At 46.3% G+C, this 24,214-nt stretch overlaps 10 protein-coding genes across 10 annotated transcripts; 5 read left to right on the top strand and 5 right to left on the bottom strand.

The window, feature by feature from the left end:
- Window positions 1–1,023: 1,023 nt before the first annotated feature.
- On the bottom strand, window positions 1,024–1,353 carry GLAREA_06316 (uncharacterized protein; the record flags this gene model as incomplete). Its single annotated transcript, XM_008081730.1, has 1 exon — window positions 1,024–1,353. The coding sequence occupies one exon, from the start codon at window positions 1,351–1,353 to the stop codon at window positions 1,024–1,026; it is 330 nt and encodes a 109-aa protein (XP_008079921.1).
- Window positions 1,354–4,845: 3,492 nt separating this feature from the next.
- Window positions 4,846–5,697, top strand: GLAREA_06317 (Cupredoxin; the record flags this gene model as incomplete). The annotated part of the gene is made up of 3 exons (XM_008081731.1): window positions 4,846–4,897; window positions 4,946–5,312; window positions 5,364–5,697. The coding sequence occupies 3 exons, from the start codon at window positions 4,846–4,848 to the stop codon at window positions 5,695–5,697; spliced, it is 753 nt and encodes a 250-aa protein (XP_008079922.1).
- A 651-nt stretch (window positions 5,698–6,348) lies between these two features.
- On the bottom strand, window positions 6,349–7,234 carry GLAREA_06318 (Cytochrome b5-like heme/steroid binding protein; the record flags this gene model as incomplete). Its single annotated transcript, XM_008081732.1, has 3 exons — window positions 6,349–6,499; window positions 6,573–6,925; window positions 6,983–7,234. 3 exons carry the CDS (start codon window positions 7,232–7,234, stop codon window positions 6,349–6,351), a joined length of 756 nt encoding a protein of 251 aa, XP_008079923.1.
- An 889-nt stretch (window positions 7,235–8,123) lies between these two features.
- Window positions 8,124–8,543, bottom strand: GLAREA_06319 (40S ribosomal protein S25; the record flags this gene model as incomplete). Its single annotated transcript, XM_008081733.1, has 3 exons — window positions 8,124–8,149; window positions 8,202–8,411; window positions 8,486–8,543. 3 exons carry the CDS (start codon window positions 8,541–8,543, stop codon window positions 8,124–8,126), a joined length of 294 nt encoding a protein of 97 aa, XP_008079924.1.
- A 515-nt stretch (window positions 8,544–9,058) lies between these two features.
- On the bottom strand, window positions 9,059–10,242 carry GLAREA_06320 (uncharacterized protein; the record flags this gene model as incomplete). The annotated part of the gene is made up of 2 exons (XM_008081734.1): window positions 9,059–9,797; window positions 9,848–10,242. The coding sequence occupies 2 exons, from the start codon at window positions 10,240–10,242 to the stop codon at window positions 9,059–9,061; spliced, it is 1,134 nt and encodes a 377-aa protein (XP_008079925.1).
- Window positions 10,243–12,635: 2,393 nt separating this feature from the next.
- GLAREA_06321 (MFS general substrate transporter) lies at window positions 12,636–14,826 on the top strand (the record flags this gene model as incomplete). Its single annotated transcript, XM_008081735.1, has 13 exons — window positions 12,636–12,746; window positions 12,802–12,852; window positions 12,905–13,027; window positions 13,086–13,122; window positions 13,178–13,339; window positions 13,390–13,524; window positions 13,585–13,685; window positions 13,735–13,861; window positions 13,917–14,017; window positions 14,084–14,319; window positions 14,372–14,445; window positions 14,495–14,551; window positions 14,603–14,826. The coding sequence occupies 13 exons, from the start codon at window positions 12,636–12,638 to the stop codon at window positions 14,824–14,826; spliced, it is 1,539 nt and encodes a 512-aa protein (XP_008079926.1).
- A 940-nt stretch (window positions 14,827–15,766) lies between these two features.
- Window positions 15,767–17,548, top strand: GLAREA_06322 (Six-hairpin glycosidase; the record flags this gene model as incomplete). The annotated part of the gene is made up of 3 exons (XM_008081736.1): window positions 15,767–15,854; window positions 15,910–16,634; window positions 16,682–17,548. The coding sequence occupies 3 exons, from the start codon at window positions 15,767–15,769 to the stop codon at window positions 17,546–17,548; spliced, it is 1,680 nt and encodes a 559-aa protein (XP_008079927.1).
- Window positions 17,549–17,798: 250 nt separating this feature from the next.
- Window positions 17,799–18,488, bottom strand: GLAREA_06323 (POZ; the record flags this gene model as incomplete). The annotated part of the gene is made up of 1 exon (XM_008081737.1): window positions 17,799–18,488. One exon carries the CDS (start codon window positions 18,486–18,488, stop codon window positions 17,799–17,801), a length of 690 nt encoding a protein of 229 aa, XP_008079928.1.
- An 894-nt stretch (window positions 18,489–19,382) lies between these two features.
- GLAREA_06324 (NAD(P)-binding Rossmann-fold containing protein) lies at window positions 19,383–20,292 on the top strand (the record flags this gene model as incomplete). The annotated part of the gene is made up of 2 exons (XM_008081738.1): window positions 19,383–19,666; window positions 19,716–20,292. The coding sequence occupies 2 exons, from the start codon at window positions 19,383–19,385 to the stop codon at window positions 20,290–20,292; spliced, it is 861 nt and encodes a 286-aa protein (XP_008079929.1).
- A 1,642-nt stretch (window positions 20,293–21,934) lies between these two features.
- GLAREA_06325 (uncharacterized protein) lies at window positions 21,935–23,948 on the top strand (the record flags this gene model as incomplete). The annotated part of the gene is made up of 2 exons (XM_008081739.1): window positions 21,935–22,502; window positions 22,552–23,948. 2 exons carry the CDS (start codon window positions 21,935–21,937, stop codon window positions 23,946–23,948), a joined length of 1,965 nt encoding a protein of 654 aa, XP_008079930.1.
- Window positions 23,949–24,214: the final 266 nt, after the last annotated feature.

The raw sequence follows: 24,214 nt of genomic DNA on the forward strand, positions 1-24,214 counted from the left end.
TGCATCTTAGGAGGGTTGAGAATGCAGATGTGGGATTACCTAGTACTTATGTCTATCTCGACATGTGCATTGATGTTCAAGGTGATGAAAAGATAATGTGTAGGTATTAAATTTATTACCTCCGAGAATGTCCTTGATCGAGCGAAATGTTTGGATGTGGTGTCTCCCTTTTGTTCAGATAAGTCAGATTACTCCGGTTAGTTTTCATGACTCGACACCTCTCTACATCACAATCTGCTATTGGCCGCAATATTGGTTTGAAAATAAGGATGAGGACCAAAGAGAGTACGAGTTTTATGTAATAGGCTCTTGAATCGAGCAAAGACTTCAAGTTTTTCAATACAGCCCCGAAAGTTTAAACAGACGTGTCTGGATTACACCTCTTGCACATTGCAAATACTCTATTTGTCAGTAGTCAAGAGCTTGAGACGCGCTCGCCACACTCAGACATACTGACTTAGGTTTCTTTCCTCCAGAATATCGAACCTGGATGTAGTAGTTGTCAATGAATGGTATGAATGTTAATTTAGTTATACTTTATTAGAGAATTAGAGGCATGACGTGAATCAAATTGATACGAGAACAATATTTCATAGTTTGATTGTCCAATTGTGGCTTTCTAGCTATGGAAGCGTTTAAATTTGAAGGTAAGAATTTTCTGTTTATGTATTGCCTTGCTAAAAAAGACATGGTCAAACCAAATATAGTTTATTAAATTTCAAACACTGAGATCAACCAAAATAGCCTTTCATCGTAAAGATCTTTCCAATTTTGCAATTCCTACACAGCCAATCCAAGTATGCACAATAAACCCCAGATGTTCTAGTACATGAACAAATGACAACAACAGCAACAATCAAGAATAAGAGAAAAGAAAGATGCAAGTTCCTATACGCCATCCATCCCACAAGATCTCTCATCTTTTGAAACCCTTTTCTCTCTCCTCTATGAACAATCCTCTCCACCCCTCCTCCCCTCTACCAACGTCTTCCCCTCTTCTCCAATTACCAAGCACTCAACCCCCTATGGAGAAGCAGTAATAGTCTCCCTTGGCCCCGTATACGTCGCGCTTCCGAACGCAGTGCTGAGACCCTCTCCATTGCCTGGGATACAACGGGTATCCAGCTCACTATTGCAAGTGCGGGAAATGCATCCCTTGTAGTAGCCCAACTTGGGGTCGGCGACGACGCAGATGGCTTGGTTTGGGTAGAATTGATACCAGGTACCGCCTTGGGATTTGCAGCAAGCGCCGGCTTGTGTGACTTGGTTTGCGGGGCCGCCGGCTACGCAGGCGGTGGAGGAGACGAGAGGGATGAGGGAGAGGAGGGAGAGGATGATGGTTGGGAATTGCATTGTGATGGTCGTTGACGAAGTGAAGTTTTGGTTGATGTTGAGCGGATTGATGTGATTGCCAAAATGCAAGATTCGAAGTGATGTTTGAGTGTTGAGGATTGTAGTGAGTAATGTTGAGATGCTTTGTGGATAGTTATTCTAGACTTGAACGAGGGAGATCTTCACTCTTCTTATCCCAAAACCATGAGGAGGCAACAACGGAAAATAGATTAAAAGATCACTTCATGCTTTCCTCCATTGAGTATAGCCGTAGAACAGCACGATCAACAACCTCACAGCGATCAACATTCTCGTATCCCACTCCTTGTCGGGCCTAACTGAGACTCCTCTATTGTTGTTGCCTTCGGCTTCATTTTAGCTCTATCACCTAACATCCAGCAGACGGAAATGCAGCGCGAGATTTAACCTTGCAGCCGGCGACTCCACGCTACAAGTTCGTGGCTTCCATCTATTTCTGAATGACAGAGGCCAAAGGCCACAAGAGGAGAGAAGCCACTTCTCTTGCGGCGGTGCCCGCTCCGCGGATTGACAAAACCTTCCATCTTGCGGTAGTCTGCCAAGCTAGGATGCTATATGGTAGTTTATCCTGCTTCTCATGTGGCGTTCGCCGTTTGATATATGAAAAAACTTTCATTTAGCAGCCGAGAAATAGAGAGCGCCGCGCTGGGAAGGGTAGTGATGGGTTACGGCTATTATATATTCAGCCGACAATCTATAAACTGTGGCAAATGCTACTCCACCCAATTAAATACCTATGAATAGACTTTGTGAACACTCGTCTGAGGGTTCGGTATCTTGGTACCTAGAGGAGAAACGTCGTGGTCTGCTGCAGTGCGAAGTAGTGGAATATGGGGAGAGGTTTTATTGGATGTAGAGGGAAGTTGCAGCAGCAACAAGACGGATTTTCCCCATCATTTAGAATAAGGACGCAGGATATTCCGCGGGGGCAAAATCATTTCTAAGACTTGATTGGTGATTTGTGAGAGTGCATGCAGATTTCGAGGTCTAATTCGACCCTTCTTTCGGCATTGTTGCCGAAATGAAGTCTAGAAGCCTCATTTAATTTCGCAGTGCCATGGGCGCGAAGACAAAATATTCTTGAGTTGAAGCTTCAAGCACTAGATTGCTCGAATTGAATAACAAGCCTTTTGTCGTTGCCTGTTGTGTCGCCAAGTTTAAATCCTCAAGCGGTTATTATTTCAGGGTCCAATTTTGGATGTGCCATAGGTGTATATTGCGCCCAGCACTATTTTTTAAGATTGTAGAGGAGACTCATCAAATCGAACTGCTACTCTTGTCGTCTAAGAAGTTCGTAGAGTCAACATGAAACCGAGTTTGGTAGCATTGCAGCGGATGAAGAGGCTTCATGCTCTCCCTATTTGTATAGTAAAAACGATTTGACAAAATTGAAATGCAATCAGAAAGTTTGACAGGTGTAACTGTTGATGATTACCGAAGACCTTACCATGCGGCACTTGAAGGTTCATGTTAGGATAGTGAAGTGGCGTATGCTGAAAAGCCATAAAGCCACAAGTCGAACGACACGAAGGCGTTCAAGAATAACGCTGGAGGCAGCTGACAGAATCTGTAAAACGAAGCCCCAAATTAAAAGAGCCGAAGGAAAGAGCGTTGAGAACATGCCTGCACCATCAAAAAATTTACTGAAAAGTTGAGGGTTGTCATTTCTCTGTGTCCGCGGCCATAGCTGTTGCCTGGCGATGAACAGTCTGAAGAACAGCCAAATTCGCTGAACGCCGATAATTAAATCCCGAGACAATCAAACATTGTCAAATCATCTTGATGTACTTATAAATACTTTGAACGGACTAATGGAGGATAGTCGACCAGAACCCAAAAGTTTGAAGACAACTCTCCCCCAACTCCATAGTCGATAACAATGGTGCCAATTTTGTAGCATTTTGAAAGATTGGAAGGTATCAAGTTCTCGCCTCTGGAGATCCGAAGATAGCCAAGCTGATCTGGGAATGACAAAGTGTATATCCTTCGATAGCATGACAGTAATTGCGGTCTCTTGAACATCCGTTTCTACACAGCCTTCCTCGACCAGCGATGCAACCAAAGATCTTCACGGCCGTGAGTTGACGACCAGACCATCTTGACCATCCCGTGGTGATCAACGCACCTGAAATAGCCATTTAAATCCCGGAAGGACTGCTGATTTGACATGAGTTTGCCAACTGCCAATTTGGACATCGAAACTCTCCGTTCTGGTCAATCATGATATTCGTCCTTGGCTCCAGAATCAAACATTGGCATGTCTCTTCTCCAGTTAATGGCTGATACTTCACACCAAGTACACGTCTTCATCCGGCAAAGGAAACATGCCATGATTTGCAGCCGCATGTCGAAGTGCAACAATTCTTCACTCACGCAGCCGCTTTGCAGCAGAACAAATCAACCGTGAATCAGCCGGAGCGCAAGACAGGCAAAGAAGACAGACGATGCTGAAACGGTTGATGTTTTGTTGTTGTCGCAACGGCCGATTCCTCTGACAGTTCCGTGCTTCACCGGCACCGTGCGCGGCAAAGCTGCACCAGGGGAAGCCAAGCGAGGTTCGGAAGCCTCTGGTTGCGGGCAACTCATATCCGATCTCTGTGTGACTGGTGCATTCAGAATTAAGCTTATGAGATGAACAAATTAAAGTTGAGGATCGAGGTTTTTAATGGAGATTTTATGGTCCTGGCAGCGGCTCAAAATGGCTCTTCATTACCGTAGGGTTTGGCGGGTGAAGAATCTCGCCAAAGTCAGGGGTTAAAGACGGGGCTTTGGCGAGAGCATCACAGAGACTTGACTTCGAGTATTCACAACATCATTGTACTCCGTACAAGACCAACAATACGTACAATCATGGAAATCGAACACAAGGAAACTTCCAAGCGGTCTTCATCTTGCTTTTGACACAGAACACGCAACCACCAAGGATGTCATCGGATTATCTCGACGTTCTGCATGCCATCTCAAGTTCGGCTGTCTTGCAAGCGCTCCCCCTGTTTGCGGCTCCAAGTCAACATGACCCCTCGGACGTTTGAGTGCAGGTCCAAACACGTTTCGAGCCAGCCCAGCCAGACTCACCAATCTCTTCAGCAGCACCATGGCCATGTTTCTCTGGACGTCGAAGCCAAGCTTTACCACGATCCCCTGGCTCATGATGGAACAACTGCAAGGGTTCTCTTCAAGTACGAAGATCAGGTACACGGGTGCTGGTGGTTTGGTCTGTGTTATTTATGCCCATCCCCCATCTGATCAGTGTCTTCTTCAACTCTTCTCGTCCTTGTCTTGAATTTTTTCTTGTTTATTCTCTTTCACCACTTTCATTCTCTATTAACTTAATTGTCGGCCAGCACGACACTACATTCCATTCTATTATTTCCAAAGACAAGAAGCGCTAGACGCCCATTCAAAATACTTAACTTCCGATTTTTATAAAACCCTCACACTCGTTACTTTGAGATCAGGATCTTTAGAGTCAATATGCAGTTCACTACAGTAGTCCTTTCCGCCTTGAGCGTCGTCGGTGCCCTTGGTAAGTCCATTTCCATACGACTGTATAACCCGTTCTAACAATAACCAGCGCAATCCACCTCATCCACAGCAGCATCAGCATCCTCAACAGGCACGCCTTCAGGAATGGTCACAGTCCACGTCGTCCGTGTAGGAGGAACAAACGGCTCCCTCGAGTTCTCGCCGAACGACATCAAAGCCGCGGTTGGAGACATGGTCCAATTCCAGTTCACACCAAAGAACCACTCCGTCGTCACCTCCGCCTTCGACACCCCATGTTCGCCAAAGGGAGATATGTTCTCGGGATACATGCCAGTGGCAGCTAATGCGACCAACACACCTACATACACCATGATGGTGCAAGACACAAAACCAATCTGGTTATACTGCTCCCAAGGAAAGCATTGCCAGAGTGGTATGGTCATGGTCATCAACGCGTAAGCCCTTCTCTTCCACTCTTTCCAGCTCATATATTGACACAAACCCAGTGCCGCAACCGGTGAAAAGACCCTCGCAGCCTATAAAGCCCTCGCCGCAAAGGCAACCTCCAACACCGCTCCAAGTGGCCCAATCAGCGGCTCCGGCAGCAACACCACCACTCCATCGGGTGGTAACACCGGCACTGGATCTGGTACTGGATCAGGAACCGGAACCGGTTCAAGCTCAGGCACTGGATCCACCGAAGGGTCTGCATCAGGAACTGGAGCCGTCCCATCAAGCACCGGTACCAGCCCAGCCCAGACCACCGCCAACAGCGCCATCATCGTGCGTGCCAGCGCCAGCTTCAGTCTCGTCGCCATCGTTGCTGCGTTCTTCCTATAGAGGAGTTGAGCTTGTTTTTGCATTAGACGTGTGGTTGGGAATGAAAAGTATATATACCCCCGTCGACGGGCTACGGTACTTTGTAGATGAACGAAAAGGCTTTCTTGGGTACTCTGTAATAATTTGAGACTTTATCTGAATCGGAAGTTTTGGATATTTGAATGTGTGTTTTTCTTGTGCTTTTTCTTGGATATGATTTTTCTTACTTATATTCCGCACTCTTGATGATGCGATGATAGAGTTTATTATTTAGTGGTGCGTTTGGTGATGAGATGTAGATTAAATGGATTGATGTACATACTTCGTCGGTTTAATTCTTCTCTTGAGTGCTGTTCGTTGTTGAAATGAACCAGTAGTAATATTGCTGCACTGATATCACTACTATATGTGCTCACTGAAAGTTCGTTCACGTCCAATACCGCTTGATTGCCATAATGTTCACATTCCTTGAAAGCCGCGACAATATCGAAATGGATCGATGACTTCCGGATCGCCTCATTGCCGAAGGTAGATGCTCTTAGGCGCAAAATCATGATAGAAGTTGTATACCTATATGATGTACTACGGAGACAATAGAAGTGCCTTAGAGCTTTCGATTTCCCTCAAACCTATACCACACCATAAAAATACATACCCTAAATTTTGCAGAGCTTATTTCCCAGCCGGCCTAGCTCTAGCAGTAGGTCTTTGACTCTCAGCCTTCTCACACAGAGTCGGCACAGGACCTTTAGTCTCCCAACCCTTCTCCCTCTTAACCTGTCCAATCGCTGGGTATTTTGGTGATTTCGCGAAGAAGTCAACCCTATAACACAATTAGTCTCTTTTCAAGATCCAGCCGTAGATATTTGCAAAAGATAGACAGGTTGTATGCATACCAATGTTTCAACGCATCATGAACCTTCTGCTTCGCCGCCTTCTTCTCCAGATACTTCAACATCTTCAAATCGCCCTCCGCATACAACGAATCCACCTCTGGATTGTCAAGCGGGATATACATCTTCTCAACACCTCGCAGATCCGGATTACGGTCTACATCGAAACAGCTAGTAACGAATGCGCGCGAGGCATCCGCGCCCGCGAAAAAGTGATATGACCCGTCTGGACCGTAGTGGCGTCGACCCGCGGAGACATCATAGATGGTCCCGTTGATAGCGAGGAGGATAGGGAGGGATTCGTCTGTTCCGTCGTATTTTGCTAGGTCGGCGTCGGTGTACTGTTTTGGACCTGCCTGTTGTCGATTGTTAGCTTTCCTCTTGATTGTGAATTGCTATCATTCCGGACTTACCAACCAAGCCTTCACGACATCCGGATTCGTCCATTTCGGCCTGCTAAGATTCCAAAACAAACTCTCCCTTGTCACGAAATAACTCAATGCGCAACTGGCGAGAACCACGAATGCGAGACTGCGGAACACATCAAGGGCGGAGACATGGTCTTCCTTCCTGATCAACGATGGATCCACGATCTTGCCATTGCTCTTAGTTGTGACAGGTACATCAACCTTACGTTGACGGACCGTAGATGCTTTTTCGGCCATTGCTGCTGCCCGAAAAGCGTATAATTGAAAGAGAGAGTGAGTGAGGAAATGTGTTATGCGGAGGAGGGAATGGCTATAAGGAAACGAAGAGGGTGAATGTAAATATTACTTTAGCCTTGGTTTCATTGGTGCGCGGACTTGGATATGTGTTGCGAACACGGTATGGTTCAAGACCACATCTTAGTTAAGATGAGAGGGGAGGGGAAGTCCGCCAGATTGTGGTTTGTTAGTCTCGCGATTTTGTGAGGTGCCGAGGATGGCTTGGTGATCTACAATGGAACATGGATTCAATGGTGTTGAAAGGAAGCTAGCTTTGAGGGGGTTTGGTGGGGATTTAGCTACGTAGGTATTGATTCTTCAATTGTAAAAATTGACTCAATCATAGCCATTTGAACTCTATTACAGAAGGCAGCTCTATGATTTCAATGTTGCAAGGGAAATGTTTATCTCTATGCCTTTGGTTGCTTTGTATGGGAAATTATCTGCATCCATCGTTTACCTTTCTGGCCTTACGAGCATTCGGGCAAGCCACAGTCAGCTTGCCATTATTACATCCGACTTGCCAATTTCTAAGTTTGCAGATTCCGTGTGATAGTCATGCTGCAAGTTGATCTTCAAGTAAGTTCCCACCTGTGCTGTACTGTGGCGATCATTCCGAGGTCTCAAGTTGCATCATCATCACGCCCATTCCGCCATCAAAAGAAACCATATCATAGTTGGTTGCAGAAGCATTCTTGATTTTGTATGCTACACCAGAAAAAAAAGTCCCATGCCCTTATTGCAAGCGCCCAATGCCATTTCCTCGACTACCCGTAATGTATCAATCACCCGGTCGATATTTGAAAAGAGGCAAATCGTGACATCGTTCGTAAAACTGGAAATTCTTTCTTTATTCTGCGGCAGCGACCGCACGAGCTATATATCATCAGCACATATTGCAGACTTAGGTCCATTCGAGGGAACATACTGTAGATGTTCAATTTGCTGTGCGAAACAACCTTCTTTATAACACCCTTCTCCTCCAAATCCGCCAAACACTTTCTTGCGAGGGATCCGTTAATCTTTAGACGATCGACAAGGACGGCAACGGTGACGAGACGGTATGATTGAACATCCTTTGCGAGTTTGTCGGAGATGGCTTTGTCGAGGATAACGGCGTGCTGGGCCTTGTCCTTGACTATTATGGTGGCATCAGAAATTGTTCGTTCCAAGTCGAGCAAGCGCCATCGACTGCGCGCATCTTTTTCTTACCTTTACCCTTGGACCACTTCTTCTTGGCTTTAGCCTTTCCTGCTGCTGCGGGAGCCATGTTGTATGATGGCGATGTTGGATTTGTCGATGTCGAACGAGGGGTTTGAGGAATTCGAGAATTTGGTATGAACCCGAAATAATGAGTAAGCAGATCTTGTGTGTGCCGATATCTTAGCGCGGGCTGCCATTGGTCGGAAGACGTTAGTGCCGCTTTGTGATTAACCTCTAGCCGCTTTTACCTCTATCATTCCTCTCATCTATTTTCGATCTTCAATGATAAACTCACATAACTACATTTATTCTTTTATACGAAACTTCTTCTCGGCCATTTTAGCGCTTCAAAAGCTCCCTGGATTGACGTGGAATTCAGAATAATTTTGTTTCACATAGGCCGAGTGCTTGCTATATCCATTCCACCAAGATAAACAATCAAAGAAATTAGAAACTCCAAGCAGCGTACTCGATCCAGTAAAGTTCAGGTACTACTACCATCACTAGCTTTTGACCATTTGCAGGAGCCTAATATCTAGTATCCATCCCCCGATCCCCGATAATTTTAAAATTCTTCATCCATTAATTCTTCTTCACAACCTTCTTTCGGCTCGCGGTAGCAGCCAGGGCCTCTTCTCTCCACGCCCAAAATCCAATCATGGCAGCTCCAGGCCCTCCTACGATAGTTGTACCAGCTAAAGCCCCAACGAAAGTCGCCCATCCAGTCTTTGTCTTCTGAGACTTCTTCAAGTCATAAAAGTGCATCATTGCCCACACAAGAGCGGGCCCGAAAGTCATGAGCTGATCATATCTTAAGAATCGTGCTGCTCCACTGATCAAAGTGGCTGGTGCCGACGGGCTCGCGATATCTTTGAAGAACACATCCTTGAGTGGGAATGGAGAAGTAATGCGAACGTACAGGTTGGTGGCCATAGCAAAAATGCCAGCTGCCCAGTAAACCCGACGGAGATGCTTCATATCCGCTTCTGGGTTAGAGAGTCGGTCGGTTTCCGTAGTATCTTTGATGAGAAGACTAAGAAGACGTTGACAAATGGCACCAGAGAGAGGGAATAGTTGCCAGAACAGCCCATTAATCCATTGTCGGTTGGCGAGACCGGGAGCGTTCAGCATGGCTACAGATGGCGCAAGGAACGACAGTACAATGGTTGGGATAATTGCCTTGACTGCATTCACTTGTGTAAGTCGCTGATCCGCGGCATGATAATTTCCCACTGGTGATTGCACATAATGGAGGAAGAACCATATTGGAGCGATGTATCCAAGACCTTTGGCCTGGTATGCGACTCCTAGAACGGTTGGTCTATGTATGGTCAGCTTGCAAATTATCAAGCTCCGAGGAGTCCAGCTTACAACAAATACGCAGCCGTCATATAATTCCCTCGGCGTACACTCTCAACATACCAGAGAGCTTGTAACGGTACGAGATCTCCCAGAAAAGCAGTCGTTTGTAATTTCCCCAAAGCATCGTAGGATCCAAGTGTTGGAGTGAAGAACGTGACAAGAATCGAAAGAATTTTGTCGAGTCCGCCAATACCAAAGAACTTCCTAACTAAAGGAACAATCTCGCCGTTTCCAAGTGTTACCTGGCCGGTCTTTACAGAGTTGATGAGAGATGGTCCGATTTGTGCCACTAGCACGCCCATGGTTTGCGATGCTCCATATGTCCCGAGAAGGAGTGGTAACGCATACATTGCGCGCTTTAGAAGACTCTCCTTGCCATCGTTATATTGGACTGAGGACGACATGTTTACGTTGAATTGTTATTTGGCTCCAAAAGATGGGAATTTACGGGAGGATGAAGGTTTACGTCAAGGAAATGTTGATATTTGAGCCAGGAGGTATGATCGGGATGTTTGCTTGGGCCGAGGTCTCCACTTTTCCACCTCTTGTGATTCAGCATTCCAGATTTCTCAAAGCACCATCTACCATGCCGCAACTGTGCCTTTTCACAATACTTTTGTACCTACGACAACACAAATAACGACCTATGTGCGTTGTTACTATTCTACAGTCCTGTTTCCGCGGTTCACTAACTTCAGTAGCCGACACGATCGATGGATGGCATCGTACAGCTCTGAGCAATCTCCTGATTAGCCCGTCGCGATACTTCTTGGTTTGACTAGCTCAACCTTTCGGAGACAAATTCTAATGTCTAATTAAAGGAGTTTGACAATCTTGGAGACTTTGTAGCGTCTTCGAATGTCAACTGTGATAGAAGGTCGACTTTCAGCAGATGAAGATTGTGTGATTTTCTATCGAATTTGCCCAGCTCAAGTAACATTACTGCTGAGCTTTGTTGTTCTTTGATGATAATCATCAGTCAACCAAGCCTTGCATTCTAGACGGGCTTCTGATAGGTACACAACGAGAAGAAGCTTGTATGATCAAGTGGTCCTCGCTGTGCTGATTAGTCTGATGAAGGCGGTTGACCACCGAATGCTCAAGACTCCTATTTGAACATACAATGCCATTCCCTACTTGTATTTTCCTGTTTTATTTCTCGAAATCGATGTCGGGAGTCCAGGCCGTAGTCGTCTTGTTTATAGTGCGTCGCCTCACTCATCGAGAACACGTCTCATGATCGGTCGACAACCATTTGGGAGGATGTCTAGCTTGAATGTTCTTTTCGCTTTGTGGTGCAAACGCTTTTTGTTGCTTAGATTTGAAAATCTACGCCGTTGACGGCTTCAAGAAGCCCTGCAGTTGCGTATTCGTCTGGCCCAGACCTACACAATGTAGCGTGGTGAAAAACCACCTGTCTGAAGAGGTCGAGGTACGAAGATACTTCAATTTTCAACCAAAACACCTCTGGCTCGAGCCCCGAAGTTGGTATCCTGTGTTCTCGTCTCAAAGTCAGAGTTTGATAGAGTACCACAGACGTAATCTCTTGCCAAACGAAGAAGGGGTCTGCTTTCTCTCTAAGACGTCAGAATCTCCCAACAGGTGTGCTTGGAAATTACTCGGAACACTGCAGTTCAATTGCTTGCTTTTTGGTACATCATTGCGCACATCTTGGTGGTTCCTTTCCAAGATCTCTGTCAGATTGAAGGGAAATCTAAAAGGCTCCGACGTACCGGTGGGAATGGATATGGCTTTCATGTAAGAAAAGCCACTCATCCAGAAGTCTCAAAGAATGGTCTGATGACGGCCTGCATCTCTCGGAAGTAAGACATTGATGTAAACCGAGCTATACCTTTGCCTGCACTTGCCCTCTTGTCTTTGTTTCCGCGAGAATTATCTTGGCTTGGGTAGTGAGCTATACGTAAAGCTATGTACACTTGTCATTTTCTCGAAGGTTTTATTCAACTCATCAAACTGGCTCACTGGCCTTGACTTCACAAGGCTGTTCCTTTTGGGCTTGGGTCTCTAGAAGACAGCGATTAACGTCGATTGGTAGGATGTACGAGTTTGGTTCATGAGCAATGCAAGTCCTGCATTTGTCGGAAACTACCACATATCCAGAAAACTCGCCACCCTAGCAAACAAGGTCTGAGAAGCGGTTCCTGCAAAATCCGAACGGTCCGTACTAAAGAATGGTCAAACGGTAAAGGCCTAGAACGGGCTTCACACACAATGTGTGACCTTTGATACGCTGTTACTAACAGTGTGAATCCTTATCTTTGCAAAGATAATGCACGTCTTTCGAATCATTTCAGCACAATGATTTTCCAGGGAGTTTGATGTTCTCATATATTGTCAATATGATACCTTACCATATGATAGCTTACCGTGCTTGATCAGCACAATTAACAAGTCACGCAGAATCTTTATGCTAGACCCCTGTAAGGTTATGTTGCAATGCATGGATTTGACCCGAATGACAGAGCCCTAACCGAGTTCAGTGAAAAGCTGCAATTAATTGACCTATTGGGAGATCGCAAACTCGACGTCGGAGCAGAACCTCTGTCGAAATAAACGCCCGGTCTTGCGAATCGCATCATAAACTTTCCACTTTCGGACAAAAAAATCGAAACGACCAAGAGCACTTTTTGGGTCTGATAATAGGCCTCGAGTCAGTATTGTATTTGTCTTATTCATGCTTGTATATATAAATCCAACCCGTCGCTGGAATTTTGCGAAATGTTGTTGGCATCACCCACTGCCCTCTTAACCTTCAAATTTGCATCAAACCGGAAAGATGGTTCAAAAGGCAGCCTCTATCGCATCGTCAACACCGTCTGTCAGTTGGAGGGGATGGTTATGGGACTCCGCTGATGTTTCGAAAGAAGAGAGGAGGTTTCTTCTCAAAGTAAGTTAATCTCCAGACACATAAAACGAGCTTGTCGTTAATGATTTACTCATAGTTGGACTTTACGTTATTGACATTTGGTACGCTTGGGATGTTAATAAAATGGGTAAGCTGTTTAAGCACGTATTTACGAAACGGGTTTAATGATGGCTGCGCAGATTGACACATCCAACATCACCAACGCTTTCGTTTCTGGGATGAAGGAAGATCTCAATCTTTATCAGAACCAGTATAATTATATCATTGTTTCATGGACCGTCGGCTATATCGTTGGACAATGGGTATGACTTTCCCGTGGTTCTACGCAGAAAATAGTGACTAACAATTCGCCTGTCACAGCCATCAAATTTCATCTTGACTCGAGTTCCTGCTCATAGTTTGTCATCCTCTCCAATATTTAGACGACAGTGATGATTTGCTAACCTCGTTAGTTTGGATTCCATTTCTGGAAATCGGCTGGACAGTCTTCACATTCGCGCTCGCTGGTGCAAAGTCGTATACACATTTACTTGCTCTGCGTTTCGTCGTGGGTCTCTTTGAGGCCGGATATTGGCCAGCTCTGTACTACATACTTGGTAGTTGGTACAACAAGCGTGAGTGTTTCTATGAGCAATTGAAATCGTATTCTGACGAAGTTTCGCAGGTGAACTCGGAAAGCGTAATGGCATCCTTCAATCTGCAGTATCCATTGCACCAATCTTCAGTGGATTTCTGCAATCCGGAATTTACAATTCTCTCAACGGCAAAGCTGGTCTTGCCGGATGGAGATGGCTTTTCAGTAGGTCCCCTAATCTCAGTCAGTCGCTCATCTGTGTCGATATCTAACAAGGCTTCGCAGTTATCAATGGTGTAATTTCACTTCCGGTCGCTGTTCTAGCCTACTTCTTTTTGCCGGATACTCCTCACACCGCGAAACCTACTTGGGTATTCACAGAACGTGTAAGTGCATATCCATCAACCACAAAATAGACGATTAACATTGTACTAGGACATCGAAATTGCTAAAGAGAGAATGGAAAGAGTCGGCCGTCAACCCGAAGGCAAGCCATACACGTTTAAGACCATACTAGGTTACTTGACGAGTTGGAAGACATTACTATTCACACTTATATTCAGTGAGCTATCCAGTTGTGCGATATGTCTATGTTCGTTTTCTAACGTCGACTACAGCGATGCAACCATTCACATCTGCACCATCCACCTCCTTCGTTTTCTGGCTCAAAGCACATAACAAGAAGGGCAAACCACCTGTCTACAGTATCTCACAAATTGTACGTATAAACAAGAAGTAGCCTCATACATACCCACAGAAAGCTAACATTATCATGCAATCGTAGAACGAGTATCCAACTATAGCTAATGCATTCAATGCCGTCTACTCACTCCTCACCGTATGGATCTCTGATGGACCACTCCGAGGTCGTCGCTGGCCAACCATCATCTTTGGAAACCTGGTCGCCATCGTTGTCTTCGTTCTCCTGGTTGTGACTCCAGTGTTTGGGCCTTTCAGCCATCGCGCACCTCTGTACATCGTATGTGGGATTGGTGGAAGTGCTGTTCCATTGACTATGGCGTAAGTCTTTCTATCATCCTCATTGTTATTTGATGCTAATACCCTTCCATAGTTGGATGGCAGAATTGATCTCCGATAATGCGGAACAAAGAGCTTTTACTGCCGCGTCGATGAATACACTGCAATGTAAGGAAACCATCCCACAATTTAGCTCACTACTAACGTTGTCTACCAGATACTTTCAACGCCTGGATTCCACTAGTCTGGTTTCAACAGATTCATCAACCGAATGGTTCGTCGACTCCTGCCTTCCCTTGCCTGTCTTGATACTAATTTTGCATAGTTACACCCGGTAACAGAGGTGCTGCCGTTGTAGCAGGTCTTAATGTCCTCGTATTTTCACTCATTACGTATCTGGCTCATAGAGAAAAGTTACAGAAGAAGAGGAATGGCCAACTGGCTCCTACAAATGGGGTGCTGGATTCGGAGACGCAGAGTACCGATGGGGATGAGAAGAAGGCTGTGGTTGTTGGTGACAAGGAAATCGTTCCTGTCGAGAAGATTTAGGGGAGTGTTGCATGATTGTCTGATTAATTGAGGAGATAGAAGGAGGAGAGGATTGTCTGGTTTGGTGATCAGTAGTTGGATGTACGTGATGAAGTTGGAAGTCTATGAATAGGTTTACGTTTGTTGTATCAAAACATGTTTTGTTCCAATCAAAGCAAGCCAATTGATACATTACAATTTACCCATCGCCGCGGTCTAGATGAAGGCAGCCTGACATGGGACTGGTATGCTTTGAGGCGCAAACGTAAAGTTTTGGGATTGTAACGGCGAAGCTTGATGTGCCATCTCGGCATTGAGACTTGTCGGATTTGGGATGTCAATATTTAACCTGCAGCGAGGTTATGTATTAGTTCGAAGAATTAAATGTTCATGTTTCACTTACAACCCAAAAATTCACCATCGACGACATTCAACAACATCTCGTGACACCCAAAATACCTCACAACTCCGATTCTTCACCTTCTTTGGGCACAAACTCCGTGCCAACACCGCGCTGTGCCCCCTCGTGTTCGAGCAACCCCAACCTTACACAAAGGAAAAATACGAGCATTTGCACGATTCTTATTTGCGCATTTCAACCGGGTAAATGATGCGGATTGGCCGCACGAAGTACTGACACTGCCAGAATTGGTCGCGATGCAACCTCGACAGCCCACCACACCCCCCAGCCTGACAAACTCCTCTTTGCGGCAAGTGCAAGGCCATCTCAATGCCAGTCAGTGACTGCGCATCGATTTTTATCACCGACCGACCGCCCGGATAGACGACTTTGATATGACTTGATGTGACTTTCTCACTCAGACAACATGCTGTCGCTTCTGCGATCGTGAATCTTCAATCGCCAGTCTCTCGTTCACCTTCATGTTCTCCCTCAATTAATGCCACATCACTCTTCTGCCATCCATTCGTTTTCTCCCTCATCCCCAACTTACTTATCGCGATGCTGGCGATGTGGCGCATCCCCACCATCCTCGCATGTCTGGCGGTCCGGATCGCCCATGCGATCGAACTCGACGTAGATTCCGCAGGTATATCCTCATTTTCCGCATGCGCTAGGCCCACTCACTAACCCGCACGGTCTAGACTCCATCAAACAAGCTGCGAGTACGGTTGCGTACGACATGGTATCGTTCTACCAAGGCAATCAATCCGGGCAGATACCAGGACTCTTGCCGGTGCCGCAACCGCCAGATAAAGGGTATTACTGGTGGGAGGCCGGTGCGATGTTTGGTGCGTTGGTTAATTACTGGTATTACACGGGGGATACGACGTATAATGCCATCACGACGCAGGCGATACTATTCCAAGTCGGCGAGGATTCCGATTTCAAACCGCAGAATCAAACAAAATCATTGGGAAATGATGATCAAGCGTTTTGGGCCATGACGGCGATGTCTGCTGCTGAATTCAGATTCCCAGATCCCCCGGTGGGAGGGCCCTCGTGGTTGGGATTGGCACAGGCGGTGTTCAATGAGCAGACGGCGGTTTGGGATACCAAATACTGCAATGGTGGGTTGAGATGGCAGATCCCGTTTTCGAATCCGGGTTATAATCTCAAGAATTCGATTTCGAATGGTTGTTTGTTCAATCTCGCGGCGAGATTGTCGAGATATACAAAGGATCCGTCGTATGCGGTCTGGGGTGATAAGGTTTGGGATTGGATGTGGAGGATTGGCTTGATCTCTCCTACCTATCAGGTTTTTGATAACTCGGAAGCGGATAAATTGAATTGTACGGAGCTGGATAAGAATCAGTGGAGTTATAATGCGGGTGTTATGTTGTTGGGTGCTGGTGTCATGTATAATTTTGTAAGTGATTATCTACTTTTCTTCAACACTTTACTAATTCTCAACAGACTGGTGACCAGAAATGGCAAGACCGCACGGAACGACTTCTCCAAACCCTCAGCGGCAACTTCTTCGTCAACGGCGTCATGAGAGAAGGTTGTGAGAACCCTGTCGGCACTCAAATAGGATGTAACCAAGATCAAAAATCTTTCAAAGCATATCTCTCCCGCTGGCTAACCGTCACCTCAATCATGGTTCCCTCCACCGCCGCCAACATCACAGCTCTCCTCCGCACCAGTGCCAAAGCAGCCGCCGCCCAGTGTACCGGCGGTCCAAGAGGTACGGAATGTGGTATTCAATGGGACAAAGGCGGAAAATGGGACGGCACTACCGGCGTAGGCCAATCCATGAGTGCTCTCGAAGTCATGCTCGGAAGCATGATCGGCCTCCCGCAAGAAACAGGTCAACGTCCCAAACCTCCCGTCACGGGCGATACGGGTGGAACCTCCATCAGCATCCCTACCGCTGGAAATCCTATCCCACCGACCCCCGTTGTGCCCGCCACGAAAAAGGATCGTGCAGGCGCGTGGTTCATCACGGTGCTCATTGCGCTGATCGCGCTGTTCATGTGCTATTTCATGTGGACGGAAGCGTTTGAGCATTCGGCTTCGACGATTGGAGGGGTGGCTGCGAGAAACAAGGGGAAGGGACGCGTGGAGGAGAGGGAGAAGGGAGGGCCAGAGAGGGTTATTATTGATCTGGCGACGGGGAAAAGGAGGAGTTTGGGGGTTATGAGCGAGAAAGGAGAAACTGGGGCACCGGTGGGAAGTGGAGGATTGCCGATCGTTGAGGAGGTGATGCCTACTGAGCCGAAGATGGTTAAGGGTGATCGAGCGAGTTTACCTAGGTGGAGGGGGGGTGATTGGGTTACATAGAGTGGGGAAATTAATGTTTATATTGGGGATATTTTAGATTGTATTTTGGAGCATTTTGAGAACCGCCATTTCCTACATGTGATTTTCGTGAGCAGGTGAGTGTGAAGTGATTCCTGGTGAGTATCAGAGTGACAAGAATTTCTTTAACGACGATACATGTGTGAAGTTGATAGGATTTTCATTGCTTGGGCCCGCCTGTCCAGCCACGAACGGTCTATATAGCTGCTGCATAAGGCCTGAAGTCTGCTATTCATGGCTGAGCATCATCTGAATACGCATTCACACAGAGATCGTGGTCGAAAACAACTTCTTTTCGCACAATGCACCAGCTCATTTGATCCTCTCCTCTCCAGCCACCGTTGACGTTGACTTTGCCATCGCTTGCTTGCTTTGTACAGCCGCTACAATTTTCCTTGGTGCTTTTGCCATGCTTCCCATTGGGACAGTAGAAGACGCTTCGTCGGTGTGCCATAGGAATCATCGTAGTCTCCATGTTGCCACTCGTCGTCATCTCAACATAGCGATCCTCCACCATGAATGTGCGGCGGTCAAGATCAGACCTAGTATGCTTTTTATAAGTCCGTCGGTCTTGAGATTCAGTAGCCAAAATATTGACTTGGACGGCTTCCAGATATTTGCGTTCGCCAATCCATTTCACTAGCCGATCGATTTGGAAGTATTTCGCTTCTTCTAGTACGGCTTGATAAAGTGCGAAATCGTGACCCTTTTCTCTGTCGTAGAAGACTGGAAGAACTCTAGTTCGAAGGTATCGAAGAATGTGTTCGAAGATGTGAGCGTCGGTTTCAACAAAGTATGAGCCATCTTCCTGTTTATCACCCCATTTCCCGGAGAACAGACTGTTGAAGTATAAGCTCTGACCTGACCATCTATCTGGGTCAGTGACGAAGTTGCGTTGCACTGTTTTGATTGTGGTGTACATGGTCACGCTAAAGAACGTTTTGTTATCAACAAGAAAAGTGTACGAGGCTGAGATGTTTCAGTCTTGTTGTGAGAAATTTCGTTTGACCAGACTTGACGGAGGACGACTGTTCGATGTTGCAAACGGAAGTCTGAAAGCGGGGAAAGGTCCAAGTTGATGTTGTGTAAAACAAAAATATCAATCCGGCTTTAGTTGCTGTTTACAGAAAGGAAGGATGTGGATTCAATTGGAAAATACATAAATATCTTCACTATCAATGAATGACAATCACATCGACATCATGGGAAATCTATCGCTTAGCACTGTTGTATCAAGAACCCTTAATTATATTGCCAAGATTCGCACACAATTCTACCACAAGTAAATGCTTCTTCAATTACAGAATATTCATAAGCTACCATCTCATATCAATATAGTGTCACACCAATGTCCTGGTATTACAAATATTCATTTCAAAGCGCCGGACTTTCTCAGTATGCCTCCCGGACTTCATCGATCTTCCACATCCCGCCTCAGATTGTATTCTGAGAAATGAACATCGACTGTATTTGAAACTGGGAAACTGGGAGGTTATGTGCGAAGCTAAGGCGGCTTTGGGTGTTGAGGCCGAAATTGCGAATAGCTCTAAACGCCGAAACTCGCTTATTTCCGATAATGAGGTTATTGAAGCGACGAAGTATCGTGAGGGTTTCGGCGAAAAGATGGACAGTGATGTAGACAAACTAGAAGCCGAAAGCCAAGATGAGTGTTCTATTGTTATATAAAGCGAGCCGGTTGCTCAAGTGTCTACCACATACAAATCAATTAACTATCTCAATTAATCAACACAACGCTCAACTCACTCTAAACCTAATCACCTGCTATTCATACGCCCATCTCAAACACCAACTCACAATGTCCCCTCCAGTTTGGTTCATCACTGCCGCATCTAGTGGCTTCGGCAAAGAAATCGCTCTCAACGCCCTCAAAAAAGGAGATCGAGTTATCGCAACCGGACGGAGTCTCAGCAAACTGGCCGAAGTCAAAGAAGCCGGTGCAAAAACATATGCTCTGGACGTTACATCGGATCTTAACACTATCAAGAAAATCGTAGCAGAAGCTCATGCCAAGTACGGCCGTCTGGACATCCTCGTTAATAGCGCTGGATATATTCTCGAAGCTGCAATCGAGGAAGCAAGGTGAGACATCAATTCTCAGATCAAGCGATTTTTCTAACCGTAATCTCAGTCCTAAAGAATCATTCGACGTCTTCAACACCAACGTCTTCGGCACCTTAAACGTAACTCGCGCGGTCCTACCGTATATGCGCACCCAGCGCTCTGGTGTCATCGCCCTCTTCGGCTCTCTCGGTTCCTGGACAGGTGGTCCAGCATTCGGCCTCTACGCCGGCACGAAATGGGCTTGTTCTGGCCTCGCAGAGAGTTTAAAACCTGAAGTCGCTCCTTTCGGTATCGACGTGACGGTCATCGAGCCTGGTTATTTCAGATCTGGATTTCTCAATCCCGGAGCTAGAATCTTGAGTGCAGAGCGCATTCAAGAGTATGAGGAGAGCGCGGTAGGATACGTAAGAGGAATGTTGCAGGAGACGGATGGGAAACAACCGGGGGATGTGAAGAAGGGATGTGATGTTATTGTAGATGTTTTGACTAAGAGGGGTGTTGCGGAGGGAAGGGAGATTCCGTTGAGATTGGTACTTGGGACGGATTGTCAGGCTGCTATTAGGGAGAAATTGGAGTCGACTGCGAAGTTGTTGGATGACTGGCAGGAGATTGGTGCTAGTACGGATTATCCTAAAGAAAGTTAGGATTGATGAGTAGGAATCTTGGAGGCTAGCTTACAGGGGACATAAATGTCATATACTTGAAATAAAAAACTATGACTATCAAACTGTACCTAGTGAGAAACCTAAATTCAATGGCAACTGTGCTTTTTCTTCTTAAGAAATGCTTTCTTTCTTCCAGGAAAATTTCCTTTCAAGTTTCCTTCCGCCGTTTTCATGTTCAGATTGTCCACCGACTAGAACTATGGATTGCGTGCACCTACAAGTGACCTCGGAGGGATATATATGCATGTAATCAGGATTTCAACGGTGTTGTAGCTTGAGATGAAGGTTTCATAGTTGGACTTGATTGGCGAGAAGCGGTGCTCGCTTAAGTTGGTGCACCAAAACCCGTGAAATACAAGATAACCAAGTCCGTCTGCAAATCGGAATCAATTGTCACTGACTGATTTTATGAAACTGTACATATACCGAGATTTGCTAAATTTTTTCCATATGCTTCTCTTCATTCTCAATGATATAATACATCAGATCACATGACCTTCGCCAATCCACTAATCTCAATCTGTCCTCTTTACCGAGCCTTAAATCTGACACCGGACATGCACCTGCATTCTTTCGTCCATCTCGAAGCCTTACCATATTGCCATGCGGTTGGCTTGTTGGTTTTTGAGATGCCTCAATCCTTCACGCAAACTATAGCGAATCGCACCGGCCTGCTGACCCGTCTTCGCGAAGTGTTCCCCAGCCCATGGAACCTTTGCTGAAGGAACCACCAATGTATGGATTTTCCGGCCACCCCTTTTCGGAAGACGTGCAGTTTCTTTGCAGAAGCCTCCGATGACCCGCCAATACTATCGACAAAGTGGCCCAAATCGCATATGTTCTGGATGTCGAGGTGTTGTATTGCAGCATCACCGCTTCTGGAGACAACCAACTTTACTCGTGGGGCTGAGAAGACACGCAAAGAGCAGAATATATGGCCGAGTCCCACCGGAGCTCTACTGGAGTCTTGTGTCTCCTCTTTATCCAATTGGTTTGCCTCGTGTTGTACATGCTGACGAAGGCATCCTGTCCAGTCAGAGTCTTTGGTTCGAACCTCAAGCCGACTCAGCAGCCCCCAAAAAAAGAAACCCAAGGAGGCTGAGGTTAAATACCAATCATGAGATCCTGGTCTTTGCTGAAGAGCGTGGGCAATTACACACCCTTTGATGGTTGCCGTGATAAGAAAGACAAGTGTCGATCTGGAGCTCCCAACCAACAACTTTCGCTGTTCCTGACGTTTATTTTCGCTACGTTTGAAGATTGTTTTCATTGATCGAGTTTCAGTTGTTTATTGACATTTTATCTTTCGTTCAGGCACAGTCATCAGCCACATCCCACGCAAAAGATACAAACAGCTGTTTTTCAGCCCCGCCCCGCTTACTTATCTGCGCCGCACTTGACTGAATCTACTGGATTTCCCTCTGCCGCGCGGTGGGCTTCTCTGCTTCCTTATTGCGATTTCAGGATTCAAGTCAAACTCCTTGATGGAATTTTCAGTTCATATTTGCGCGACCAAGTGTCGGTAGTTGTAGGGTTATATGGTATCAAGTCTCAGAGCTCGCGCCTCGAGGTGCTCACCCATCACAACAGTTACCGAGTCGTAGCGGCCGATATTACCAACATGCGCGCCGCAGAAGCTACGTGGATTCTAACCGCGGGAATAATATTGGGATATATAACAGGGACGTCCGCATTGTCCGGAGGCAAATCTGGAGATTTGGAGAAGTCAGATATGTTGGATCTCGATGTGTCGGACGAGGACGGCGGGATGATTGCGCAAAAGGTGATTGTTACGGTTTTGACGAGCGCATCTATTCTTGAAGTAGAAGAAAAGCAGCTCGAGAAAGATCTGGGCAACGAGAAACCACCGCATCAGGAAATTTCGATCGTTACAGTCACCAGCGAGTCCGCAGTCGTTATAACATACCCAAAAATTACCGAAGCACCATCGTTATTCAAACGCAAAATAGGATCGAATCGATGGGATCTGATACACGAGGATATTCAAGGGCGAAAACGCGATGCTACACAATGTCCTGTCGATTACCAGCTATGTCCAGATGATGTTGGCGGGGGATGTTGTCCGAATGATCGAGTTTGTGGAAAAGAGAGCTGTCTACCTACAAGTGCAGCTCCTGCCTCGGCTTGTGGAAAGTTAGGATATACTGCCTGCGCGCTCGCAGAAGGAGGTAATTATACACGTAATGCTGTGTAAATCAAAAGCTAATCGGATTGCAGGTGGATGTTGTCCAAGCGATTATGTATGTGGTCAAGCAGGATGCAGCCCATCTGCAGGAGTGTCGTACACTCAATCGTGCGCAGCAAGTTCATATCTGTGTCCGGCGTCGTTAAATTACGGGTGCTGTAAGAGCGGAATGGGATGTGCTTTGAATGGTTGCTACACTACCAGCATTTCGACCTATACTTTATTGGAAACTGTTGTTACCACAGATTCCAATTCTAAAGTTCAAACAGTCACAAATACCAGAGTCACAGCAACCACCCCCGTCCAGCCATCTGGTACCGCTTCTTCTGATGCAGGAATGATCCCCAAAATAGCATCCTCTGCTGTGGCTATCGCGAAAGTAACGGCAACTGGAACGGCATCTCCCAGCACCGGGCTGACAAAGTCACAAATTGGAGGCATCATTGGAGGCTCAATAGCTTTCCTCGCGATTATTCTAATTGCGGCGACTTTAATCCTTCGACGTCTTAACAAGGTTGCTCAAGTGGCCGCCACACGTTCTCAAAAGTCATCTAGCGGTCCTCGATCGGGGCCATCGCGACAGAGAGGCCCACCTCCAATGGCTCCACGTGATGTGGATGCAATGTCAGTAGATCCATTAATGATGGCTCCATCAGAGGCAACAAGCAGCGTTCACGGATTGTCGTACAGATCGAGTCCATGGGGCTCTGCACACGAGGTGGAAGCAAACTCTCCACCAATGTTCAACAACAGTCCTTTCACGCCGCAAACACCTGCTCATTCGCATTATCCCCGCGGATATGCGCCTGTTTCGGCGTCAGAAGCTGGATCAGCTAATCGTAACAACTCTCTGGACACAACACCACCATCATCCATTAACCCTAATCGAGGATACTTCGATCTTCCGATCCAGTCCAATCGAGACTCTCAGGTATCTCCTCGTCGTCCGAGCCATCACGGCAGGAATTGGAGCAACGCTAGTGATCAAAGTGGAGTAAGTCAGATCTCTGACCCTGCTGAATTAGATGGAGATCAAGACACCTCTCGACGGTCTAGTCTTTCGCGGGCCTTGTATGGCCTCGGTATGGGTCGCATGATTAGCGGAAGAAGACGCAGCGATCCAAATACCAACACCCTTACAGGTGGACCGCAGAAGAAAGGAGAATACTCATCGCCTGCGTCTCCTGCATTACACCACATACCAGAAGCTGCCGAGAGCCACGACAATGTCAATTACTCTCAACCTCCGACGACAACGAGGCAGAGAGGGCTAAGCGGTACACAATTACGGGAAGCTGGATTGAGCAATTCTCAGCTGAGAGAAATGACCATGAACGATACCAATCTTTACATTTCACCAGTACCTAAGCCAACACCAAAGGATTATGATGATGTCAATGGGGAGGGAAAGTCAAGGATATACGGGTAATGGAACAAACGGCATTTTGGGAGTATAACAACTGGGGTGGCGTTACAATTGCATAGCGGTCATAGTTTCTGTACTGGATAGGTGTTGATTTTGGGGTGAGATGTTGAGACGGAATTGCTCTCGGTCTCTTGTATTAGCATAATCTTTTTCTATGTTGGTGCCGAGTTTTGGTTCCACCGAAAATATTTATCACTATTATATGCGTACTTTGCTAATCAAATGCGTTTCAAACTAGCAATGGTATATTATGCTGCCATGGTGAAGAC

Source organism: Glarea lozoyensis (assembly GCF_000409485.1).
Source record: "Glarea lozoyensis ATCC 20868 chromosome Unknown GLAREA15, whole genome shotgun sequence".
Taxonomy (NCBI): domain Eukaryota; kingdom Fungi; phylum Ascomycota; class Leotiomycetes; order Helotiales; family Helotiaceae; genus Glarea; species Glarea lozoyensis.